The 23,263-nt window shown below is 34.9% G+C and overlaps 1 protein-coding gene and 1 pseudogene across 2 annotated transcripts in view; one reads left to right on the top strand and one right to left on the bottom strand.

Moving 5' to 3' along the window:
- Nucleotides 1-23,263, bottom strand: part of UTP20 (UTP20 small subunit processome component) — an 83,512-nt gene that overhangs the window by 19,638 nt on the left and 40,611 nt on the right. For both annotated transcript variants that reach the window (XM_016127023.2, XM_036237356.1), the window contains 19 exons: nucleotides 22,832-23,040; nucleotides 20,433-20,576; nucleotides 19,654-19,733; nucleotides 17,602-17,819; nucleotides 16,975-17,119; nucleotides 15,715-15,802; nucleotides 14,730-14,873; nucleotides 14,562-14,612; nucleotides 14,308-14,460; nucleotides 12,927-13,082; nucleotides 12,453-12,593; nucleotides 11,855-11,992; nucleotides 8,797-8,936; nucleotides 8,454-8,536; nucleotides 5,392-5,681; nucleotides 4,268-4,407; nucleotides 3,897-4,053; nucleotides 1,254-1,352; nucleotides 77-244 (listed from right to left, as the gene is read on the bottom strand). In XM_016127023.2, coding sequence (XP_015982509.2) covers nucleotides 77-244; nucleotides 1,254-1,352; nucleotides 3,897-4,053; nucleotides 4,268-4,407; nucleotides 5,392-5,681; nucleotides 8,454-8,536; nucleotides 8,797-8,936; nucleotides 11,855-11,992; nucleotides 12,453-12,593; nucleotides 12,927-13,082; nucleotides 14,308-14,460; nucleotides 14,562-14,612; nucleotides 14,730-14,873; nucleotides 15,715-15,802; nucleotides 16,975-17,119; nucleotides 17,602-17,819; nucleotides 19,654-19,733; nucleotides 20,433-20,576; nucleotides 22,832-23,040 — 2,744 coding nt within the window. The remainder of the gene's footprint in view (nucleotides 1-76; nucleotides 245-1,253; nucleotides 1,353-3,896; nucleotides 4,054-4,267; nucleotides 4,408-5,391; nucleotides 5,682-8,453; nucleotides 8,537-8,796; nucleotides 8,937-11,854; nucleotides 11,993-12,452; nucleotides 12,594-12,926; nucleotides 13,083-14,307; nucleotides 14,461-14,561; nucleotides 14,613-14,729; nucleotides 14,874-15,714; nucleotides 15,803-16,974; nucleotides 17,120-17,601; nucleotides 17,820-19,653; nucleotides 19,734-20,432; nucleotides 20,577-22,831; nucleotides 23,041-23,263) is intronic.
- LOC107501131 lies at nucleotides 7,102-8,010 on the top strand (annotated as a pseudogene).

Raw genomic sequence — 23,263 nt, 5'->3', positions numbered from 1 at the left:
TCGTGAAGAAGTGCAGTCTTAAGGTTTGCCAGGCAAGGCTCTTTTTGAGATGGGCTGTGTTGTCTTGAGTCCTTACCTCTTTGAGTGGAAGGATAAGTTTTGTAACCTGCTCCTTTCCTACAAACTTGCCCAGGATTTCATAAGAATCATAGCTCTTGCTTCTTCGTGCCTCCATGACTTTGGAGAGGATCTGTTTTACCTCCTTCTCTTCAGCGATGGCACCAAACAACTCATGGTTAAAAATCTTTAAAAGAAAAAAGCCAAAAGGCAATTATGTACACTCAACAAGATATGCCAACAGAAAGAAGCAGTCTTTGAAAAGTGCATTGGTACGTCCAAATCAAGGAAAGCAAGTTGGACTGAACTGAAATTAGGTGGTAGGAATTTCTATTAGATTTCACTTTTTCAATGTAGTTTAGGGACCAATTACTAACAAACAAATACAGGAACACCTGAAGATTTATACTAATCAGAAACAAAAGAAGAACATTTTAAGTCCTCAATGTTGTGGACAGGTTCTGGGACCTCAAGCAAAATGACTTATAACAAAACCAATTTTCCTGTGGGCTGGTTGATATAAACAAGAGTTAAGTTCCTTTGACATTTCAGCATCATTATGACAATGTTATTCAAAGACTTGCTGTACTACAGAGATTTACACATATAATATACAGACAGGGTTTTCTCTGATGTTACCAGAGTAGCTCAGTTTCTCTTTAAGAAATTCTCATGGTATTTGCAACTTAGTTATCAAAATTAATGCACTGAATTCAATGTTAGTAAATGTCTATATTTTTAACTAAATGAATAAAAGGTTGTGTGGAAAATTTAGTTTCTTCCTAATCGTAGTCACCCAAATTATAAATTATCCAATTTTAAAGTTGATTGTTATTAATTTTTCACTATTATAAAGTTCTGGTGAACGTATCTTTATATAAACCCCAGCCCACATCTCTCATTGTTTTTTTAAAACAGATTCTCAGAAGCAGTTGAAATTTTTGCTCATTGCAAAAGCTCTCGATACACAATGCCAACTTCCTTTCCACAGAAGGGCTTTTCCAACCCACAATCTACCAGCAACGGCAGAGGGCCCATCTCACTTCACGTAGGTCTTAGCTTTTTAAACCTCTAATTTTAAGAGATGAGACAGTACATAAGTTTCATTTTTATAGGCTATTATTTTTTCTTATTCTATGAACTGATTTCTTGTGTCTTTTGCCCACTTACAAAAAAATTTGGAATTCCTTTCTTACCTCGATCATAATATCTAAACAAGAGTCCAATTCCCCAACTTGTAGCTTGTTGGTGAGGCCATGTAGCAACATGTGAACAGTGAAAGTCAGCACGTGGACCTAAAATGAAATGCATAACAAGAATATGGATGGTTAAGGATACTACATGGGGAAATAAAGAATGACACTTCAAGAGTACCGTTTTGGCAGTGTCTACGTGATTAACACTAAAACCCAAACCATTTGTCCTCTCATCCTATTTTAGTTATTTTAACAAATAACAGGACAGACTTGAAGAACAGGTGTTTAGGAAAAAAAAAAAAGGGCTACTCATCTAAATACCTTAGGTGCTCCATTAAAACATGAATAACTCCTCAAAGACAGAGTTGTACTATATTTATCGTTATATGCTCAGTGCCAAACACAGCACCTCACACAAAGTAAGCACTGAAATAAATGCTGGCTGAACGACTAGAACAAAAATGGACGACGACAGGGGCTCCAGCTCCAGGTAAGATGGAGAAAGCACATTCCACCCTGTCTCAGAGTACAGAGAACGCAGCTGTAGAACCTGCACGGGATGCAAGGAGCAACATGAGAAGAACAGCGGAATGCGGGTACCACCAAACTTCACCCCAGTGGTGACGGCGGTGGCAGTGGCCCAGAAGTGGAGACTGGCAGGAGCCACAACTTTGTGGAAGAGTGATCTTCCTCTCCTCCAGTAAACTGCAGTCCTGAGAGGGTGGGCCAGCTCTAGTTGCTTTTCTCCTCTGCCCTGCCACCACTCGGCCCTTGATGGGGCGGTTGCAAAGCAGAGAGGAAGAGCCCCAGCTTTCTAGCTGCAGGACTGAAATGAATGGGAAATAAATTGTTAGCAAAGAAACAAAAGATATAAATACCTAAACAGAAACTTTAGAACTGAAAAAAACCAATAACTGTAATAATAAATAATAAAAATCCGATGGATAGGCGTGATAGGATTGAGATAAGAGGAAGCAGTCAGTGAACTTGAAGATAGATTAATAGAAAGTATTCAATGTATACAACACAGAGGAAGAAGGCTGAAGAAAATATATAAACAGAACCTCAGTGATAAGTGGGACAAAAACAAAAAGTCTAATATTCATTTCACTGGAGTTCCAGGAGAGAAGAGAGGGCAGTGCAGAAAAAGTATTTGAAGAAATAGTGACTGAAAACCCCCAAAATTTGGTTGAGAAGCTCAGTAAACCTCAAAGAGGTAAACCCAAAGAAATATACCCTTAGACACATCATAATCAAACTGTTGAAAAATAAAGACAAAGACTTTAGAGCAGCAGGAGAAAAGCGATACATTACTGAGAGGGAAACAATGATCGGAATAACTGGATTATTCACTAGAAATGCCTGAAGGAAGTGCACGGCATTTTTAAAGTGCTGAAAGAACTACTATCAAAGCAGAATTACACATCTAGTGACAATATCCTTCAGGAATGAAGGTGAAATGATGTTCACAGATGAGGGAAAATTAAGAGAATCTGTTGCCACTGCACTTGCTCTACAAGATTGTTCAATGGTGTTCTTTAGACAGAAGGGAAATGATACCAGAAAGAAACTGGGAAATTCAGAAATAAAGGAAGGGCAGCAGGAATGATAACTATCTGGGCAAAATAACAGACTAGTCTTCTTGAATTATTTAAGATATGTTTGACAAGTAAAAGTGAAAACTCTAACACCGCCTGATAAAATTTCAGCATATGGCAATGTCATTCGTAAACAACTATGAGATAAGAGAAGGGTGAAGGGACCGACACGGTGGTTAAGGTTTCCATGTTCCACTTAAAGTGGTAAAGTACTTACTCTCAGGAGATTATGTCTGGTAATCCCTACAGCAGCCATTAAAAAACTAGCAGAGAGAAATGGTCAAAATGAATAGTGATAGTTTTAGCTGTTGACTTATGATGTGTGGAACCGGAACCTTACCTAAAACAAGTTAGGACAGAGAAGGTAAGTAAAGCGAACTGCCAGGAGTCTTGGTTGTACTTGGAAAGAACGAGCTGCAGGATTCCTTTACCATGGGATCACCCAGGGATCCTAAAAACAAACTAAATTATGCAATTTGAGAATAACCCTCTACAAATAACAGGAATAGGAATGCAGCTTTTGTAGGTCAAGTGCAGGGCCCCAAATCCTGTATTTCTAACAAGCTCCCAGGTGCTGCTGATGGCGCTTGTCCAGGGCCCACACTGGGAGCAGTGAGGAGCTAGCCGGCCAGGTAACTACTCTCAGCTTTGCATTCCACCTGGAGATCTTATTATTTTTGTGGCTTTTGTCATAAGTTTCAACTCTTACACAAATGTGTATGTTCTTTATTGTTTGCATTTGTGGCAATACATTCAATATGCATTTAATAAGAATTTTTTAAAGAACTCAGAGAATGCAGACCTTGGTATCAAGTGATTTGAGAGAAAAAGACAGGTTACGAAAAAGACAGATATGACTTCTATAAAAATCAAATATAGGAGCTTTTTAAAATACTGATTAGAAACTTTCAAATTTTCTTGATTGTGATTCTCAGTGGATGAACTTTACTGAAGATAGATCCAAAGCACTGTGATTCATAGTAGTCAAATTGCAAATACTGGAACTCCAACCCAACTTGAATATAAAATGCATGATGCAATTTACCTGATATCCACGGACAAGGGTAGTCTGTAATTCTTTTAAAATATATTGTAGGTAATGCACACCTAGATCTTCTATTATTTTTGCTAGAGTGCTGCGTGCAATGTCTCTGATTTCTTGTGCTCTATTCTTGAGGAGGGCACACACTTTCAGCAAAATACTAAAAAATGAGAAATGGAAAATAATAATAATAAAAAAACCCTAGAAGCAGATAAAAATATAAACACCCTTTTCTTTCTTAATTACTTATAACTCACATTTCCCAACTGGGATTCTAAACTACAGCTAATCCTGACAAAAGAGAATAGAAAGTCCAAAAGAAAGAACCAATTTTAGAGCTTCACTGAAGTTTTCCAATTTGTCACACACCATACCTTGGTAGATTAATTTCCATAACTTCTTGTGGAAGGGACTGCATTAGTTTAACCATGGCAAAAGCTAAAGGAACTCGAACTACTTCCTCATCATTCACAACCTTGGATTTAACGAGCTTGTGTTCTTCCTCCCTTTTAGTCTGCAAAGAAAGTTTAGGTTAAAGTAAAACAAAAGCAAATGGATTAGGGACCTACCAACACTGCAACCTTTCCTTTGAAGGATAAACTCTTCTGATATATGTTATGCGCATTTCTAAGTTTAGTGCCTTAAAAAACAAACTAAATTATGCAATTTGATTATAACCCTCCATAAATTATAAAAATAGGAATAAGAATGTTTTTTCAAAAGAGTAACCAGAAAAAAAAACACAGCCAAATTTTCAATGATGTTGGTTAAGACTGTTGTAAAAACATATAAAAATCATATAAAATTTGTATCAATAGAGACTTTCAGGTGTTTGAGTGACATAAGAAATACAGTGCCTCATTTAAGAAGGTTAGTTACTAATATATAATATGACTAAGACAATATTTTACACCAAGGGCTGGTTTTCTGTAGAAGGCCAGGTAGTATTTTTGGCTTTTGGTCACTGATGAAGCTACTTAATTCTGCTGTGGTAATACAAAAAGCAGAATCAGATCAAATGAATGAGTGTAACTGTGTTCCAATAAAACTTTATTTACAAAAACAGACAGCAGGCGAGATTCAGCCCATGGCCTCAGTTTGCCAACCTATGGTTTATATTGAGAAGGGCAGGCTCTGGCTTCATGAGAATCCACTGCTAAATGTTATCCCTGTCAACCAGGGGGAAGATAATTTTGAACAGTAAAGAAGTAGCTAAGAATGAAAAAAAGCAAACAGACTCTAATTTTTAGTAACCTGTTTTGGAAATATCTACTTCAGAGATTGAAAAGCATATATCTACTACATGAAAATCATAATTAAGGAAAGTATTACCTAGCTGTAGCAGATGAACCTCAAGATGACAAGAAAAAGGAAGTGAATTGTAAAATGTTGAGATGGAAAAGAAAAAAAAATCAATAATAGCTAGAAAACAGTCTGACAGGGCCCCACGAATGCCCCAAACCACACAGACCTGTTGGGCCCCAAACATAAGGATTACCGTAGATGCCAGGCACTTATGTAGCCGGGGTAGGATATCCCCAGTTATGGTTCCATGGATATTTTTAATTGTTCTCTCTAATTCTTCCTTATTCTGAGGAAGAGAAGAGGTAGGCTTGGTGATACACTCAGATTCCTTAGCTGACGTTCCTTCACAATTGGCTGGATCAGAGCCTCCTAGTTCTTCATTGTTGTCCGACAAACTCTTACATCTGTTTTCCTTCTCTTCCTCGTCTATATGCTCTAATTCCATGGCTTCATGCTCTGGCAACTCAATCAGTTCTATTGTGCCTACGTTTAATAAACAACAAAAGTCATCTTAAATCAAATAAACAAGACAGTCATTTTAAGTAGTCTTTTCCATCAACATTCAATAATGAATGTCTAGTCACCAACTATGGGAAGGCAAGATAAGGGCTAAGGAAATCCTAATAAATGGAAGGGTCATGAATGTTTTTTTTTTTTTTTTTTTTGCTTTCTCATAGTTTAGATTCTAATGAGGAATAGAGTATCAAGTAAACTGACAACTATTAAAGATTGTGAACTTTGGGAACACATAGGGAGGCCAGTGAGGGAAGAAAATGTTAACCAAAAGAAAGCTTCTAAAGTATTATGGCTGGAGGTTTCCAAAAGCAAACACCTATATTCATGAGCACAAAAATCATAATGGTAGCTATCAGTTCTTATGCAGAAATGTCCCTTACTATAGGGTTCTCTTTACTGAAATTCAGCAGTACAGTACTGTGGGGCAAGTCCAACCTTGGCTCTGCTAACCAGCCAAGTGGCCACAGTCACTTAACCCTAATGGACTCTGGATTCCTCACTCATAAAATGGAGATGGCACGTACCTTGCAAGGCTATTGTATTAAATGAGATAAAGTCTTTAATGCACCTACACTATGTGTCTGACACTTCGCTGACTTCCAAAAAATGGTAGCTATTAGTTTTTATTTTTTTTATTGGCTGTGTAGCTTTGGGAAATTAACATTTCTAAAACTTAATTTCTCTTGTTATCTTGGGATAACTAATAACTAAGTTTCTTGTAAGGTTCTTATGAGGATAATGAGATCATGTCTATAAAAACCTTTATAGGAGATGCTCAATAAATGTTTTAAACTTCAGTCATATATAAGAAGAAAAGAGATAGTTAAGCAAATTAATTATTTTAATTTTTAATGTTTCTATTTACACAACATTGCAAAATACAGATTCAACTGACTGAAGATAAACTGTTAAAGGGCTCTAGTATATTGTTTAAACAAGAATGGTTCCTCACATTCAAACCAGTCTTTTCTATTCATTAGAATTCTAGAGTGAGTTTACTGTGAATCAAATTAGAAAATTTTGAGTAGGAACGTCAGAAGAGTGCGAGCTGAGGGCCAGAAAAGTTCAACATCTTTAGCCAAAAGAATTAGGATAAATACCTTGGCCTGTGTGAGTATACATTCTTTTCCTAATTTTTCTGTGCTGGCTACAAATTCTAATTTGATGTTTGACATATTAGTAGTATTTGTACTAGTAGGTTCCTCGCCTCAGCCTGGTTTTGAAGCAAAGACTTTTATCCTTTACAATTAACTATGATGTTGCATTGTTTTCAAAAGGCATCATTTAACAGGTTAAAATAATTTTTATTTAAGCCCAAGGAAGTAGACTCCATTAAGGAGTGGTTTTTCACAACCCTTCCATCTCACAGTGTTGACCCTCGGGGTGACCCAGCCCCAGCACGACCGTGAACTTAGAGTGGGTGTCCAACAAGGAAAAGTTGAATCTCTGCTGGAAGTACTATCTGGGTTGGTTTGCTTTCCTGCCTTTTCTCTGGTTGGTCAGAATCTTCTGGTTCTTTCGAGAGGTCTTCTTTGTCTTGGCATACATAGAGCAGAGCCAAATCACAGGCTATGTCCGGTGCTCAGCTGTGGGGCTTCCTCTTGTGGGTGATTGTACTCACCACCCGGATCACCATCTTCCAGATCTCCTAGCCCCACTGGGGTGCCCTTGGGGACCACCTCTCTTTCATCATACCCCTGGGCACCCCCTGGCAACTTCTGTATAGGACTGGACTTGCTCATTCTCCCAGGATGGGCTTCTTTACTCTCAGCCCACTCTTAAACCCCTACGGCATGTTCCTATCTCCTATGTTCTCTGCTGATATCCCCCAATAAATGACCCTAATTCTCAAAAAAGATTTTTCTATTTATTCCTTGCTTGATAATTGCTTTCATCATGACTAGGTATTGAATTTAATCAAATGTTTCCAATGTGTCTATTTAGATGATCACTATGTTAATGTGCTATATTCCATTAACCAATTATACCAACTTCAGGAGTTAGTGTTTTCTCTTTTTCAGTCATCTAAGAGAGCTGCTGTCAAGGCTGAAATATTCCCTTCCTTGAAGGTTTGTAGAACTTATTTATAAACAGTCTGAGGCTGCCATTTTCATCAGGAGGTTTTAGTCTACCAATTCAATTCCTTTAGTGGTTAGAGATCCATCCAAATTTTCTGTCACTTCTAAAGTCAGTTTTTGTATTTTATTTTTCTTAGATTTTGTACATTTCAGCCAAGTATTCAAATTTATAAGTATAAAGATCATAATATTATTTTACTTTGTTCATTTGTGTTTATAATGCCTTCTATTTTCACTAATCAATCTCGTCAGAGGTTTGTCAATTTATAATCTTTTCAAATATCTATTTTCAGTTTGATGATTCTTTCTTATTGTATCTACTTTATATTTCATTAATTGTTGCTATAATTTTTAATTATAATTTGCATTCATTGCTTAACGCTCTTTCCAAACGTGAAGGCAATAAAATTAGATTTCTATGTGAATAATCTACAGCTCAGATTTTTTTTATCTATATCATTTAGACTGGGCTCTATTGTTAAACGAGTTTTTATGAGAATACTCAAACTATTCATTTTAACTTCTTCCTGACTCATTCACTGGTTGCTCCAAGAGTAAAAAATTGGGGAAGATAAGTCGAATTTTCTTTTCTTTAATTTATTATCATAAATTATCCAAAAATAGGATGGAAACCTAATTTAAGAAAGTTTAAAAAACTTACTTTCGTCATTCTGAATTTTTTTCATTTGTTCTTCAAGAGTTTTGTGGTCAAAGTGGAATGCTTCTAACACTATTACTAGCAAACTGTTAAAAAAAAAAGGTACACAGAAATATTCATTTGATTAATAATGTCATTTGATAATTAAAAGGAGAGAGAATTTAAAGATGTATAAACATTAAAATTATTTTTTTACCAGTTTCAGGTATATTTTGACTTTAACAAACATCAACATAACCTCATTAATATAATGTAAAAGTAAACTGAGATAAAAGGAAAACTATTTTAGGAAATAATCCGAAATTTAAATTTAAAAAATAAAACAAAAAAAGAAGTTTGAACATACCTGACACCCAACTTTTGATTGATCTGTCCTGTCTGCAAGACGTGAATGAAATGTTTCAAGTAATATACATATGCTGACCAAGATAGATGTCTGCAAATAGCTCCAATAGTCTCTGTGGCAGCAATGGTTATATTTTCATGCTGGAAAACACATCAAGAGCATCAACATAAAGCAAGCATTTGCTAATAAAACATATAGCTAACTTGGTATATTAAAAAGCTAAGATAAATGGTCATCAGCAATTAGAGAAAAGAAAGAACTCTCAAACTATACTTCATTTCCATCCCTTGCCTCTAGAAAAAGATGCTTAAAGAAATGACACATCAATTAAAGGATAGTAACACATTTTGGACTCTTTCCACTCAGACCTCCCTGATAGGTTCAAGTAAATTCAATGTGTAAAACTTGATAAATGCCAAACTGCTAACCGTAGATGTACTGTTCGACATTTAAAAGTACACTGTCTCAGAGATCTCTCTTTCATACTATGATAGAGAACAGGAACTGGATTTACCTCATACTTTAAACTAGAAAACAAAAATATATCTAAAAACAGTTTTCAGAATTCAGATATCAAATAGTGCAGGGGAGTGCTCCCAAAGAGATGGGAAATAAATAAAGTGTGCCTTATCATGACCCCAAACACTATGTGAAGAGAATTGTCAGGTTATAGCATAGGAGGGGAAACCCCGAAAGGCCCAATGTCTGAGTTAAGGAGGTAGAGTTGAGGCAGAGTCAACAGGGCTGAGTCCCAAAGAGGACAGGGAAAGCTACACAGGTATACAAAGAAGCAGAAAAATATCTCTAACAAGAAGAAAAATCAAACGATAGAAACAGACCCAGAAATGACATGGAAGATAGACTTAGCAGACAAAGACAGCAAAACAATGGATATAATTATATTACATATGATCAAGAAGGGAGAAGAAAGCATGAGCATGTTAAGGAGAGACATGTAAGCTATAAAAAAGGCCTAAATAGAACTTCTGGAAATGGCGAAGACAATTATGAGAGGGATGATATACTTGATGGGATTTAAAGCAGATTAAACTCTATAGAAGAAAAGAACAGTGAACTTGAAGACAAATCAATAGAAAAATAAAACAAAAGAAAACCCATAAAATAATAATAATAATAATAAAAGCCTCAGTGAGTTACAGGAAAACGTCAAGTGGCCTAATATACACTGTGGTCTCCAGCTTCAAGAAGGGAACTCAAAAATATATTTGAAAAAATAATGACTCAAAATTTCCAAGTCTGATGAACACTACAAATCAAATCCATAGATCCAAGAAGCTCAACAAACTCTAAGAAACATAAAAAAAACTTCCCTAGGGTGTATCATAATCAAATGGCAAAAAACCATAGATAAAGAGAAACTTTTATAAAGACAGCCAAGGGAATAAAAAGATAAATAATACTCCGTGAAACAAAGATAAGAATGACTTGTTGAAAATGATATAAACCAGAAAATAGTACATTATTATCTTTAAAGTACTGAAATTAAAAAAAAAAAAATTATCTTCCAAAAACAAAGATGAGGAAAGACAAGCAAAAGCTGAAAGAATTCATCACCAATAGCCCTACATTACAAAAAATTTAAAGGAAGTCCTTCTTCTTTCAATAGTAAAATGAAATAGGATAAACATCTTGATCTACTCAAAGGAATAAAGAGCAAGAGAAATAATACATATGTAAGCAAATATATAAAATCTTTTCCTTTTCTTTGAAAAGATCTCTTTGAAAGATAATTATTTAAAGCAAAAACAACAATGTATTGTGTGTGTGGTTTAAAACTAGTGTAGAGGTAAAATCTACAAAAATAAACTAGCACAATGAGCCAAGAGAGATAAAATAAAATCATTAAAAAACATCTAATTAATCCAATATAAGAAAAATAGGAAAAGAAAAAAATAGGACCAATGAAAAATAACAAGATTATATATTTTAATCTAAACCCAATAATAATCATATGAAATATAAATGGTCTAAAACCAATTAAAAGGCAGAGATTGTCAGATTGGGTAAAAAGGCCATGCTACCAGAAACCAATTTTAAAATCGAAGTCACAAATAGACTATAAAGAGAGATATCATGTTAATGCCAATCAAAGCTAAATATAATTTATTTGTTCCAACTACACCTCTTTCCTATTTTACTGCCGTCAAACTCTGAGTTGGTTGTGCTTACTGGGTCTTTAAACTGGAATTTAGGGTAGTATTCTGTTATTTACTTAGATAATCCTTAGAAAGTTTTTGAATATCCTAAAACAACACAGGAAACCTATCCTTGCAAAAGACCATGTAATCAATACAGTAATATCAGGATTTCAAGTCACAAATCCTAATATTACCTGAATTCGACTTGAATTTCTGGGTACCATCTGTTATTAACCTATTTAATCAATAAATATTTATCAAGTCCTTACCATCAAGTCCTTGCCAGGCACTGTTCTAGACATTTTATAGTAGAGTATCTTAAGTTCAAATACTGGTTCTGACACTGTATGTCTTTGGGAAAGTTATATAATCTCACTTATTCTCAGATTACTCTCCTGTAAAATAGTGATAACAGTTTCTACCCATACGGTTGAGTTGTGGTGAGGAAGAAGTAAGATTACATATTCAAGTTCTTATAATAGTGTTTGTATCCAGTACAGTGCTCATGAAAAGGTATCTATTGCTTTATTTCATTTCTTATGAGCCATTTGACGAGGTGGGGAAACTATTCTGATTAGTGGTATTTATTAAAATTAAGTCCTATGAAAAAAGAATAAAAGTATGCAATCTTAGTAACATGATCATTTCTAAGAGGAGAAATATTTTGTGGTTGGCCTTTGTGAGCTTATAACAGCAAAAATAAAAGCTACCTTTTATAGAGCGTTTACTATGTGCCAGGCACAATTCTAAGGGCTTTAGAACTATTCTTAGCCTCTAATTATAGTGACAACATCAATATGGATGCCACCAAATTTAGATGCCATTCCCCCATCTACATTTTGGAAAAGTGTGTCATGGTATGGGTAGAGGTTTACTGGTTTCTAGATCTAATGCCCTACCTTGAGCATTTTCTCATCAAAAATTGGAGTCATGGCATAAGGCATGATGTAATTCTGAAGCGATTTCGAAGACAGCATGATTTTGCCTTCCATCAGTTGTTTTGCCAGTTTCTTCAAGGCTCTTGCTCGTCTGTGGATCTATGAGTTAGAAAAAATATGAATTAGTTACTGAATAATCTCACCTACAACCAGCTCGATTTCAGCTATCATGTTCCTTTTCCACAAAAAGATTAGGAATGAAATACGGTCCATGTGTTACATGAGAAAACACCTGGGCCTTGATTTGCTTCCAGAAACATAATCCACAGCACCTGTTTAACAATGGATCCCAAAGCCCTTAAACTTCTAACAATACAGCAGAGAAAGGGACACTAATTATTGTGGTTTGTGATACCACCAAGGAAATCAGACTCCAGGAAATGATTGTCTCCTACACAAATTTGACTAATATGAAGACCAAGGAATGAGAAGTTCAAAACTTTTTGGAAAATTAAAATATATCTTATTAAATGAGACAGAACTGTTTGAAATGGTTATTTTGTAGGCGGGGGGGGGGGGGGCGGGGGCGGGGGGGGGGGGAAGCAGAATTATCTTCTACCTGAATGTGCTTCATATTCTCAAAGAAGTCCATTTCTGGATCATGGCGATCAGTAAGCTGTACCAAGTCTTTAAATTCTGGTTGATTTGGAAAAGTTTGAATTAAACAGGAAAGCAGTGTGGTATAATCTTGATGAATACTCTGCAAATATCAAATTGAGAAAAACAAATTCCTTTTTATTTTAAAAAGAATTTGCTTCTTAGACAATGCAAAGAAACACAAAAGCCACGAAAGTTTTTTTTTAAAAGTAAAAAATTCGCACTTAAAAACAAACTACATAAATTCAGAAATGATTGCTCTCTTTTCCAGTCCCACTCTCCCATGAAAAGTTTGATAAATATTTATACAATCAAGTATTTAAATGTACTAAGGCTGACTTCTTTTCTAAGCAGAAGTAGGGAAAAACAAAAATATAACCCCAAACCACAGAGAATAGTACTTAAAAGATAAAATTACAATTACAAGCCCCAATACCTCTGTCTGGCTCTTCAATCCTTTCCTCAGTTTCTCCAGGAGTGAACGATGAATGATTTCTCTATATTCTTTCTCTGTGACATCCCAGGCAGCTAGCTTTTTGATGATAGTCATCAAGCACATACTGGCATTATCACTTAGAGACATGTCCCCTAACTGGAAACAGGAAAACAAATGCAAATTATTCTGTGTAATAACTATAATATGGAATATTATTTCCTAATAAAAGGGTTTACAAAATTTTGCCACTGCTCTGTGTAAAAATTCTCTGCTAAGAAATGTTCCCACAGGTATTTCATACCTAAGGAAGACCCCAACGTAGGGTTGTGAGGAATATAGCAAGTAACTTTGAAATATGCTTACAGAGAAGTGTCACTAAATTCCAGAAAATACTATGACATAGCCTTTTAAATTAATTTTACTTCTCAAAGTAAACAGAATAAAAGTTTTAGTAAAGCTATTTTTCAATATTCAATATCAGGTGATAACTGAAAATGACAGAGGGTTACTATTTGGGTGAAACTGTACTAGAGCTCCTGGTTTGAGAATGTAGGTAGTAAGTATAGAGAATATTTCCAACTCAGGCAACCAGGCAGTGATTCAGAATTCCCTGTGTTAAAATTTGGCATGATATATGAAGAATGAGCCCCAAGTGGGGAGATTACTTTTTCATATATTACATAATCTTTATTATCAGATAAATAACTATAAAATGGCACAAAAAAGTTATGGATGCCATTACATGGTTAACTACTATTAAGGGGTTTCATTTTGCCCATTCTTGGGTCTTAATTCAGTTCAGCAACATTGTATTTAATATAGTTCCAACTCCCCTTATTTATGCCATAATAATAAAAGAGGACAAACTGTCAAATAATGTAGTTACATAATTTTGAAAAATTGAGATATAGTGGCATACTATAAAATCTATCCTTTTAAAGAGTACAGTTTGATGGTTTTTAGTATATTCACAAGGTTATGCAACCACCACAACTACCTAACTTCAGAACATTTTCACCGCCTCCAAAAGAAACCCTATATTGGTAAGATGTCATTCCCCATTCCTCCCTCCCTCCCAGGGGTTACCCCCTGGGAACCCCTAATTTACTTTCTGTCTCCATGGATTTCCCTGTTCTAATACAAAGCTTTTTTAACTTTCCAAAGTGCTTCCACATATATTATTTTATCTAAAATATTTGTCTTTCAAATCATGAGAATAACAACATGGCCTTTGCCAAACAAAATTTTCCACAACTAAAAGAAATTTAATACTAAATCCCTTGTCCTCCTCAAAATACAAATTAGGAAATTAGATTGATCATGTAGTTGTATTATTAAAACAATAAAAAACAATTCACAAAGTTTTGCTATAAAAACGTACCTCCAGATTATAGAAACAATTATGCATCACTGGAATTAGGTAGTTAATATCCACGGTTTGCATCTCTTTGATATAAGAGGTGATGGTCTGGAATGCTGAGAAGCGAACATCGAAATTGATATCGTCCAGATGTCTTTGATCAAAAGCGTTGAGCTACAAGAAATGCCATTGAAACCACAAAAATGAATATATAAATCTTAAACAAAAATGATAATACTTTTGAAGCAAAAGAGAAATAAGATTTTCTTTCCTACCTTGACAACATCGGTGATGTATTTTAACCCACTCTCAAAATCAGAAAGAGTCTAAAGGAATGAAAACAGTATATTATTAGTGAATAAAACCTTAACTTTTCTGTTCTCCTCCCTTCAACTCCTTGACTCTAGTCAGAGGGGTTATTTGGGGTAAAAATGATTACAGACCTGGAAAACTGTACAAAGCAATTGTCTTGACAGCTTATTCTTAATAACTGAGAAGAGTTTTGCTAGAGGCTTGAGGAAGCTTGTAGGGTCCAGACAATGTTTCAACAGGTTTTGGACTGTCACCAGAATATCGACCTCTGTATCCTTAAAAAGAAATATTAAATCATATTTCAGTCATTTATAAAACTGCTCAATTCGGCTTTAATATATTACAGCACAGAAAAAATATTTGAATAAGAAGTAAAAGTAGTAATTGGAAAAGTTATTTCAGTCTTTTAAAAGTTCTTAGCATTTTGACACAAAAACCATAATAATGCCCATTAACAGTTTCTTCCTTTAATTCTCATAGAAAATATGCATGGTTTTGAAAGAACTGTCTAGTCAAAAATGAGCCAAGAAAAATGAGCTTGCTGAAAAAAAATATGTACACGTCTTGTTGCCTACAGATCTGTGGATTTCTAAACTGAATTCCTAGAATCAGTTATAGGTGTTCAGTGTAACTACTGAGGCCTTGTAAATGAGTTTGAGCCATGGGAAGATTCCTTTAATCCAGACTTGAACTAGAGTTTTGAAAATCGTCTCAGAAACTCTTAGCTATGTCCGCATATTAAAACAGCCTAACTTTGCATTCAGTTTTGCCACTGTGATCCATATTTAAGATTACACAATGCACTTCTTGGGTTCCAGATTTGTTACTGATCAAGGTTAGAGAGAAAAAAAAAATTCATGATGAGAAGCTAAACAGAGGGGGGAAAACCCGCCAAAACTTTAAATGTTATGGTAAGTGATGATGGCCCCACACTTGCCAGCCCCCATTCCTAATTTCTGTCCCAATTTTTCTCTACTTTCAATTTCTGTATAGTCTTTTCACAAATATTTTGAGACAGGTGCATCACAGAATCTAACCAATAAAATTACTGATCCTGAATAAAAGCCTAATAAGTGCCACTTTCAAAGACAAAGTCAATATACCATCCATGTATACCTGAGCGATGTTGCCACGATGGAGGAAAGGAAGGAGAAGTGTAATGAGCAGAGAACTTTGCTCTTTGTCTTTCATAAACTTGCTGATCCTAGATTAAGAAAAAAACTGGTGAGGAAGACATACAAGTATTTCTCTAAGAAGTTAGAATAACATCACTGACAAAAGACACAGGTACTTTTAAATATGTACGCCTGTATAAAAAGTTTAACTCAGTTATTTAACAGTGCCCACTCTCATTTCTCTCCAACTACAGGCTCATGCCTACTAGTCTATTTCTTCTGTAACATCTGACTGTGTAGGTGAGTTAGAGTAAATTCCAATGCTGTAATCTGGCAGTTAGTAATATTCTTATTTTGCCAGAAAATAACATTTTTAAGTGCTGAGGCTTACTTAGGCCTTTATGTGAAGTATTTCAATTTGACTCCCAAAATTGCTCTATAATGTAAGGATTATTAGCTCCATTTTGCCCAGAGAAAACAGAGACTCAGGGAAGTTGATGTCACATTGCTAAGAAGTGGCAGAGCAGGTCTTTCAAACCCTGGTCTCTCTGGTAGCTAATCTGTCATCATCTTTCCACTACTACGTAGCCTGTGATAGAAGTCAGTGAGTGTATTTAGTGTGGTTTCCATTCTGTATAACTTAGAAATACAATAGTATAAGTAACATTTAAAAAGAAGTTCCAGGAAGATTCTAATTTATCATTTTTTGTTGTTGATGAGAGTGACAGAAAAAAAATCTTTCAACAACCAAGTCCTGTAACTATTAGAGCTTTAGAATCATTTTTTGCACTTTGATTTATCAATGTTGTACTTCATAGAAATCAGTTACATACTACTAGGTCTACTGCCAAAGAGAATCTTTAAAAACCCTTGCAAAATCTTCTTGACTCTTAAAAACAAACTGTTAATTTAATTACTTAAATCAATTAAACTAAAAAAACAAACAAACTATATGATCTCATGTAACTGAAAATTTTAACTGAACAAAACACGCAAAGGCCCAAAGCAAATCTACTATTTTGCTTTAGAACTGTAAAAATTTTGTTCTCTTTTATAGTTAAATGAAGGCAGATGCCATAAAAGGTTTCTAATGAATATTCCAGCAGAGAAACAGAATTCTACATTAACTTAAAAATAAAGGGTATTTCAAATACTGAAAATTGTTTTAGTTTTTTATTACCATTTTAAAACAACTGAAAAACTGGATATAATTAAAAAAATTAAAACCATGGATAGTAGTGTTATCTTATCAATATCTTACTTTGAAAGAATGCCAAGTTCCTTACTGACTTGTGCCCTGTTCTTTTTCTTTTTCACCTTTTCTGTACTTATTGTGGTTTTGCTGAGATACTGGAGAATTGCAGGTACATGAGGCAGAATTAATCGTCCTCCCATTGTGATAGACTCTGAAATAAATAGTGACAAATGTTTTGGTTTTAATTAACTACTCTCTTAAAGGATAACTGTGCAATGTTTTCATAATGACAAGGAAAGCACTCGATTACTGTGAAAATTTAATAAATTTTAGCTTTACATATTAAATTTTTTCTTAGTCAAAATAGCTATATCTTTAGCTAAATTAAAATTTATGTGAGACTCCTGAGGCTTTTGTTAGGATAAGATGGTAGGAAGAATTCAGAGACATGACAGGGGGAATCATTTGATAACTTCCTGGACAGTTGAGCTTTCTGCAGTGTAAATAACATGAATTTCTACTGCAGCAAAGAAAATTCAGTTTATATAAACTGGTATTCATTTCTAGAGAAAAGAAACTCTTTTAATAGCACAAATTATTAAAAAAGCCAAATTCTATCGATCTTTTCCTTTTTCAGGTAACAAACATAACCTCAAAAGTCAAAGAATCATTTACTTTGTGCAGCACACATACCATCTGCACTTTCTGTGTATACGCATCCAGTTACCGGCAAGCTCAAAATTGATTCTGTGGGCTCAAAATCTGGAAGCGTAAGAAGGTCATCGGCTATATCTACCACAATACTGGCTGTGGCTTCAGAGAGATTCTTGGCTGAGAGAATCGCAAAAACATTGGTCAGGATATCACATTCTGGGTGCCCAGGTTTCTGTTTAGCCAGGAAAGGGAAATATCTGCAAGAAAAAAAAAAAACAAAACACTGAAATAGTCATCTTATTTCCCAATATTTACCTCTAAAAACATCTTCCATTTGAATTTTCATATTGAGTTTACAATTATATGTGTGTATGAACATTAATAAGATACTCAAAAGGAAAATTACTTTAAAATCTAAAATTTGATGGATAATAATTTTAGGCACTTTACAAATATTACATACATTATTTAGGTACTTTATGTACACTTCTCGCTGTTTCTTGAACAGCAATGTAACTGATGCCCCACAGTATACTGGGCATGCTCCGTGCTTAAGTGTATATGTATGGTTCAATCGGAAACTTTAATCACTTGATTCAATATGCAATGAAAAGTGACTAACCTTGAATCAAGATGGGAAACCCTGTGGAGAGGAAGCATACAACAAAAAATGCAAAATGGTCTCTGCCCTCTAGGAGCATTATGCAGGTAAGCTATGAAGACAGACGGGCGCGATAAAACAGAATATGGTCACAGAGCCTTCCAGGAGTGGACAGAACTCAGAGGAGGAAGAGACTAAGCCACGCAGGGGTCATAGTGTTCAGGACCAGAGTGGTTGTTAAGAGAGTGGCCAGGGACAGTCCCAATTTATGGCTTGATAATTTGTAGCATTTCTTTTTACCTTCAGGAATGTTTCTGTTTAGAAAATAGATTAGATATTATATGATCACTTTACAACTAAGACAATTTAGTCTTAGTTGTTAAGTTTTAAGGTATTGGCTATAATTCAGCTTTACCTCCATTTATCCGAATACGAAGTAAAATGCTAGACTTCCCTTTAGATGTAAACATGTTTAACTGTCTGACTGACGTTACGTAAACTGTAACCTTACTTCAAATTAAAAATTTTTTTACTGAAGAGTAACAGTCCCATTGAGTGGTTCTGATATAATTACATATCTATTGCTATGGAGATTTCAAGGGTAATCAACCCTTCTAAAGATTTCTTTCATGTAAGTGTTAAATAGGAAAGAAAAAAAAAAGTTTTGCTGCCTAGTTCCTCCACTAACATGTGGCTTCTGTTTGCCTCTAACCAAAAATGAGAGAAATTGCAGCGGAGAATGAAGTGGCACGATGTGGGTTGACACCCGGAATAAGGACTCGGCTAACATGAAATTGAATCGCTATCATAAAGTCTCCTTGGATGAAAGTCCTTCATGGCTTATTTGCATGAAAATTACACAACCATAAAACATTTCTCAAGTGTGTCCATCACATGCTGTCCAGTGATAAAACAAGATCTGAAAATCTGAAACTGCTTCCTTGAACTGGGAAGTAAGTGAAAAAAGCCCTTCTTAGTAGTAAAAATAAAACAGACAGCCCTGAGGAAGACAATGTAAAAATTTCAAGTTTGTTTCTGAAGGTTATTTGATGACAGGGAAATTTTCATGACATAATGGTGCATAAAAAAACCAAAATCAAAATCAAAAGATCATACAGTATGAACCCCATTTTGTAAAAACCGAAGCCAAGATTTTAACATCACTGAATCAATAATAAAACATGTTCTTTTATTCTATCTTTCATTCTTCAAAATAGATAAGGGCAAACTTAAGTCTGTTTCCATCACTGAGATAAACAACATAGGTAAAGTTTCCATACTTCTCAGTAAATATGCATTTGGTCTATAATGCAGAGATGTTTCTCTGAACCCTCAGTTGATGAAGGTTTTCTAAATAGCTCATTATGTCCTCAAAAGGATGTTGATTTATGACTATGAGAGCTGTATGGATGGTCAGATAGTGTTTTACAAAAAATAGAAAACTGCCCTTTTAAAATAGGGGTGAGAGGGGTGGGGTGGAGGTTACATACCTTGTGTTTCTGCTCCAGATACTGATTAGTTTCAGCAGAGGAGTTGGAGAATACTGACTCTCAGATCCAAGCCTGCTAATCTGGGACACAAAATAAAAACAATACAAAGTAAAAATATATACAGAGTTGTAGGAAAAAAACCCAAAAAACTAAAAACTGAACAAGCACAGAAACCATACCAGAGTTTAAAAGACCCAGTTAAAGGACAGAGTGAGGGGGAAAAAGGTAATCCAAAATAATATCTTCATAGGAAAACGGCAAAGATGAAACCTGGAAATGATACATTCTTGGAAAGGACCAGGTACTTTATGTTCCAACTGGTCACAGACAACAGAGCTCAAGCAGTTAGAAATCTTTCCTAAAATCAAGTCTCTCCCATAGTCTTTTTAGCTTTAACTACACCAGATACCCTCACCAAGTGGTCACAACCAGAGAAATCAAACAAGGAAACATGTTTCAAAAATACCTGTGTATTTTCTCTCAAAATCTAGAGATACATCATGTGAGGTGCTTCAAACCCTTACATTTGCTTAAGAGACACAACCATGTTCAAATTAGCCTTTAAGTATAAATGTAATATTTCGGAAGCTAGCTCTTGGGCTTTAGGTGGTAGGGGAGGCAAAGAAAAGTGTTCTAAAACTTTCAGAAATAAAGAAAGGCTCGATGTAAAAGAAAAGACCAGGACAGGCATTCAGGTCTGGGTATGAACTATGTAAGTGCAATAATAACAAAGGAACAAGCAGATAGCATCAAGGTACAATGCAGAAATCAAGGTTTACCTGGGGCCAAACTGCACCATGAAATACCGCATCGATCTCTTCTGTTCTGAACTGGTAGGACTCCCAGTCCAAAAAGATATCAGTTACCATTTTGATTCCAAGACGTCTTAAATTTTTCAATGGGTTAATAAACTTCAGCTGTATCTGAAAAACAAAGATCTTTTCTTTTAAAAAAAGTGTATATATCCACATATATAATATATATATCCATATAATATATATATATCCATAGAATTCACAGGGCAGAGTTCTAGAGAGGAGAGAGCTACATAAAGAATGACTTCCATAGATCTGCAGATGGTTTCATTTTATTTTCCTCTCAGAACTTATCACCAACTGACATTATTCTCATTATTTGTATATTTATTTGTTATTCTTTCTCCCAACGATACCAAGTCTTTACCTTTCTCATTCTTCACCTAGAGCAATGTCTGGTAAATAGACAGTAGGTGTGAAATAAGTATTAAGTGAATAAGAAAACTGACAGAATTTTAGTTTGCTTTGTTTACTTCTCCATACCCAGTACTTACAACAGTGCCTGACACAGTGTAGGGGCTTAATTAATATTTGTCAAAGGAAGAAATGAAAGAATAAAGAAAACAAAATAGTGCCTATCAAAATTGAAGGTGTGTTCTAAATCCTGAACCTTAGTAATCAGAGAATACTATTTCATTACTAAAGCAAACTGATATCTGTGCATAGACCCAAAAAGCAGCAAAAAGTTTTGGTTGATAATTTTCAGTTATCATGACCATATCTGAGGCAGTTCGCCTGGCATATCCATAAATCAAATGAAATAAGATTAAGCCAAATTCAAACTATGCCTATTTAATCACAAACTGAGAATCAACAGCAGAAACCTGAGTCTGGATCTTCATTGCAAGCCCCATTTTCTCCAAGAAGCCTTCAGTCCATAAAGACGTTAGTTTGCCTAAAGATCAAAACTGTACTTATGTCCACCTATTTCAGAAGAATATAAATAGATTGTCTTGAATACAATTCAGAAAATATATACTAGCGCTACCTCGTGAAGCGTCGTGGCAGTTAGCTACTTACCTTTATTCAAAATATTGCGCTTACAGCAGTCGAGCAATTTACTTTTTAAAAAGCTCTGGGTAACTCTGTCACAAAATAATAAGCATGCAGCTAACAGTATGCTACTCATTCTCTAACTTTTCTGGATAAATGAGCATTGGAAGAAGTCTTACACCTCTAAGCTCCTGAAATGAAAATCTAAGAAACATCAGCTCAACTATGCCTAACTCCCGTTTCTGAGATGTATATTGACCTAACTTACTCCATACTATTTCACCTCCTTTTAAAATATACACTTAATATATGAAAAGATGCTCAACTTCACTAGCTATTAGGGAAATACAAATCAGAACCACAATGAGATACTACCTCACACCTGTTAGAATGGCTATCATCAACAAAACTAGTAACAAATGCTGGAGAGGATGTGGAGAAAAAGGAATCCTCATACACTGCTGGTGGGACTGCAAATTGGTACAGCCACTATGGAAAACAGTACGAAGGTTCCTCAAAAAAAATTAAGGATAGAATTACCATATGACCGAGCAATCCCTCTTCTGGGCATCTATCCGAAAAAATTTAAAAACATTTATTTATAAAGATATATGTACCCCTACGTTCATTGCAGCACTATTCACAGTGGCCAAGACATGGGTAAAACCTAAATATCCTTTGCTAGATGACCAGATAAAGATATGTGGTACATATACACAATGGAATACTACTCAGCCATCAAAATAGATGAAATACATTTGTAACAACACGAATGGATCTTGAGAATATCATGCTAAGTGAAATGAGTCAGATGAAAACAGTTGAGAGCCATATGATTTCACTTACATGTGGGATATAAAACTAAAAGCAACAAACAAATAAGAAAACCAAACAAAGACTCACAGACAACAGTACAGTGGTTATCAGAGAAAAAGAGAGTGGGAGGAGGGAAGGAGACAAGGGTAAAGGGTGTCAAAAGGGTATAAAAGGGTGACGGGAGGATTTTTGACTTTGGGTGGTGAGTACACAATGCAACATACAGATGATTAGAGAATAATAATAACACACTTGAAACCTCTATACTTTCACTAAACAATGTCACCCCAATTAATTTAATGAAAAAATATATACACTTGATATAAATTACATTTTTCTGGCTATACATAAATATTTATAAAATGAAAATTCCCATTATGGGGAAAACTAAAACTGTTTTGTTTATTTTTATTTTTTCGGAAAACTGTTTTAAAGAGACACTTTATGTAAGACTTAATCTGAAAAGATTATATATTCAGGTACCAACCAATTTCTCAAATAAAACACAGACTCATATTAGCCCCCCAAAAGCATATCTGGTGAATCTCTCTCACCTTTTCTCGTTGGTCAAGGATGTATGATACAGTTGCTGTCATGCAAAGCAGTATCTGCAAAATCTTTGGTAAGTATGCACTGATCAGATGACTAATGTTCTTCAATACTATTTCAAGACTATTTAAGATACCATGCTGACGACCTAAAGGAAGAACTTTAGACAAATCCAAATCTTCTACTGCCTGAATGACTGCAGAATGGCATTCTCCTAGTGAAACAGAGGAACAGAGACATCATATAAAAAGAAATATTAGTTTGTTACTGTTCGTAATTATAGCTTCCTTTCAATTTCCCTCAGTAACAGTATTTCCTATTAATATAATAATTTATAGATGATAATGTACCTTCCACATATATTTCCTCCTTTGGATTCTTACCAAATATTCAATGAGCTGGGTGTGGTAGGTTTTACTATTATTACTTCATAGATG

This window comes from Rousettus aegyptiacus, unplaced genomic scaffold (assembly GCF_014176215.1).
Source record: "Rousettus aegyptiacus isolate mRouAeg1 unplaced genomic scaffold, mRouAeg1.p scaffold_m13_p_2, whole genome shotgun sequence".
Classification (NCBI taxonomy): domain Eukaryota; kingdom Metazoa; phylum Chordata; class Mammalia; order Chiroptera; family Pteropodidae; genus Rousettus; species Rousettus aegyptiacus.
This window is presented reverse-complemented; position numbering and strand designations above follow the sequence as displayed.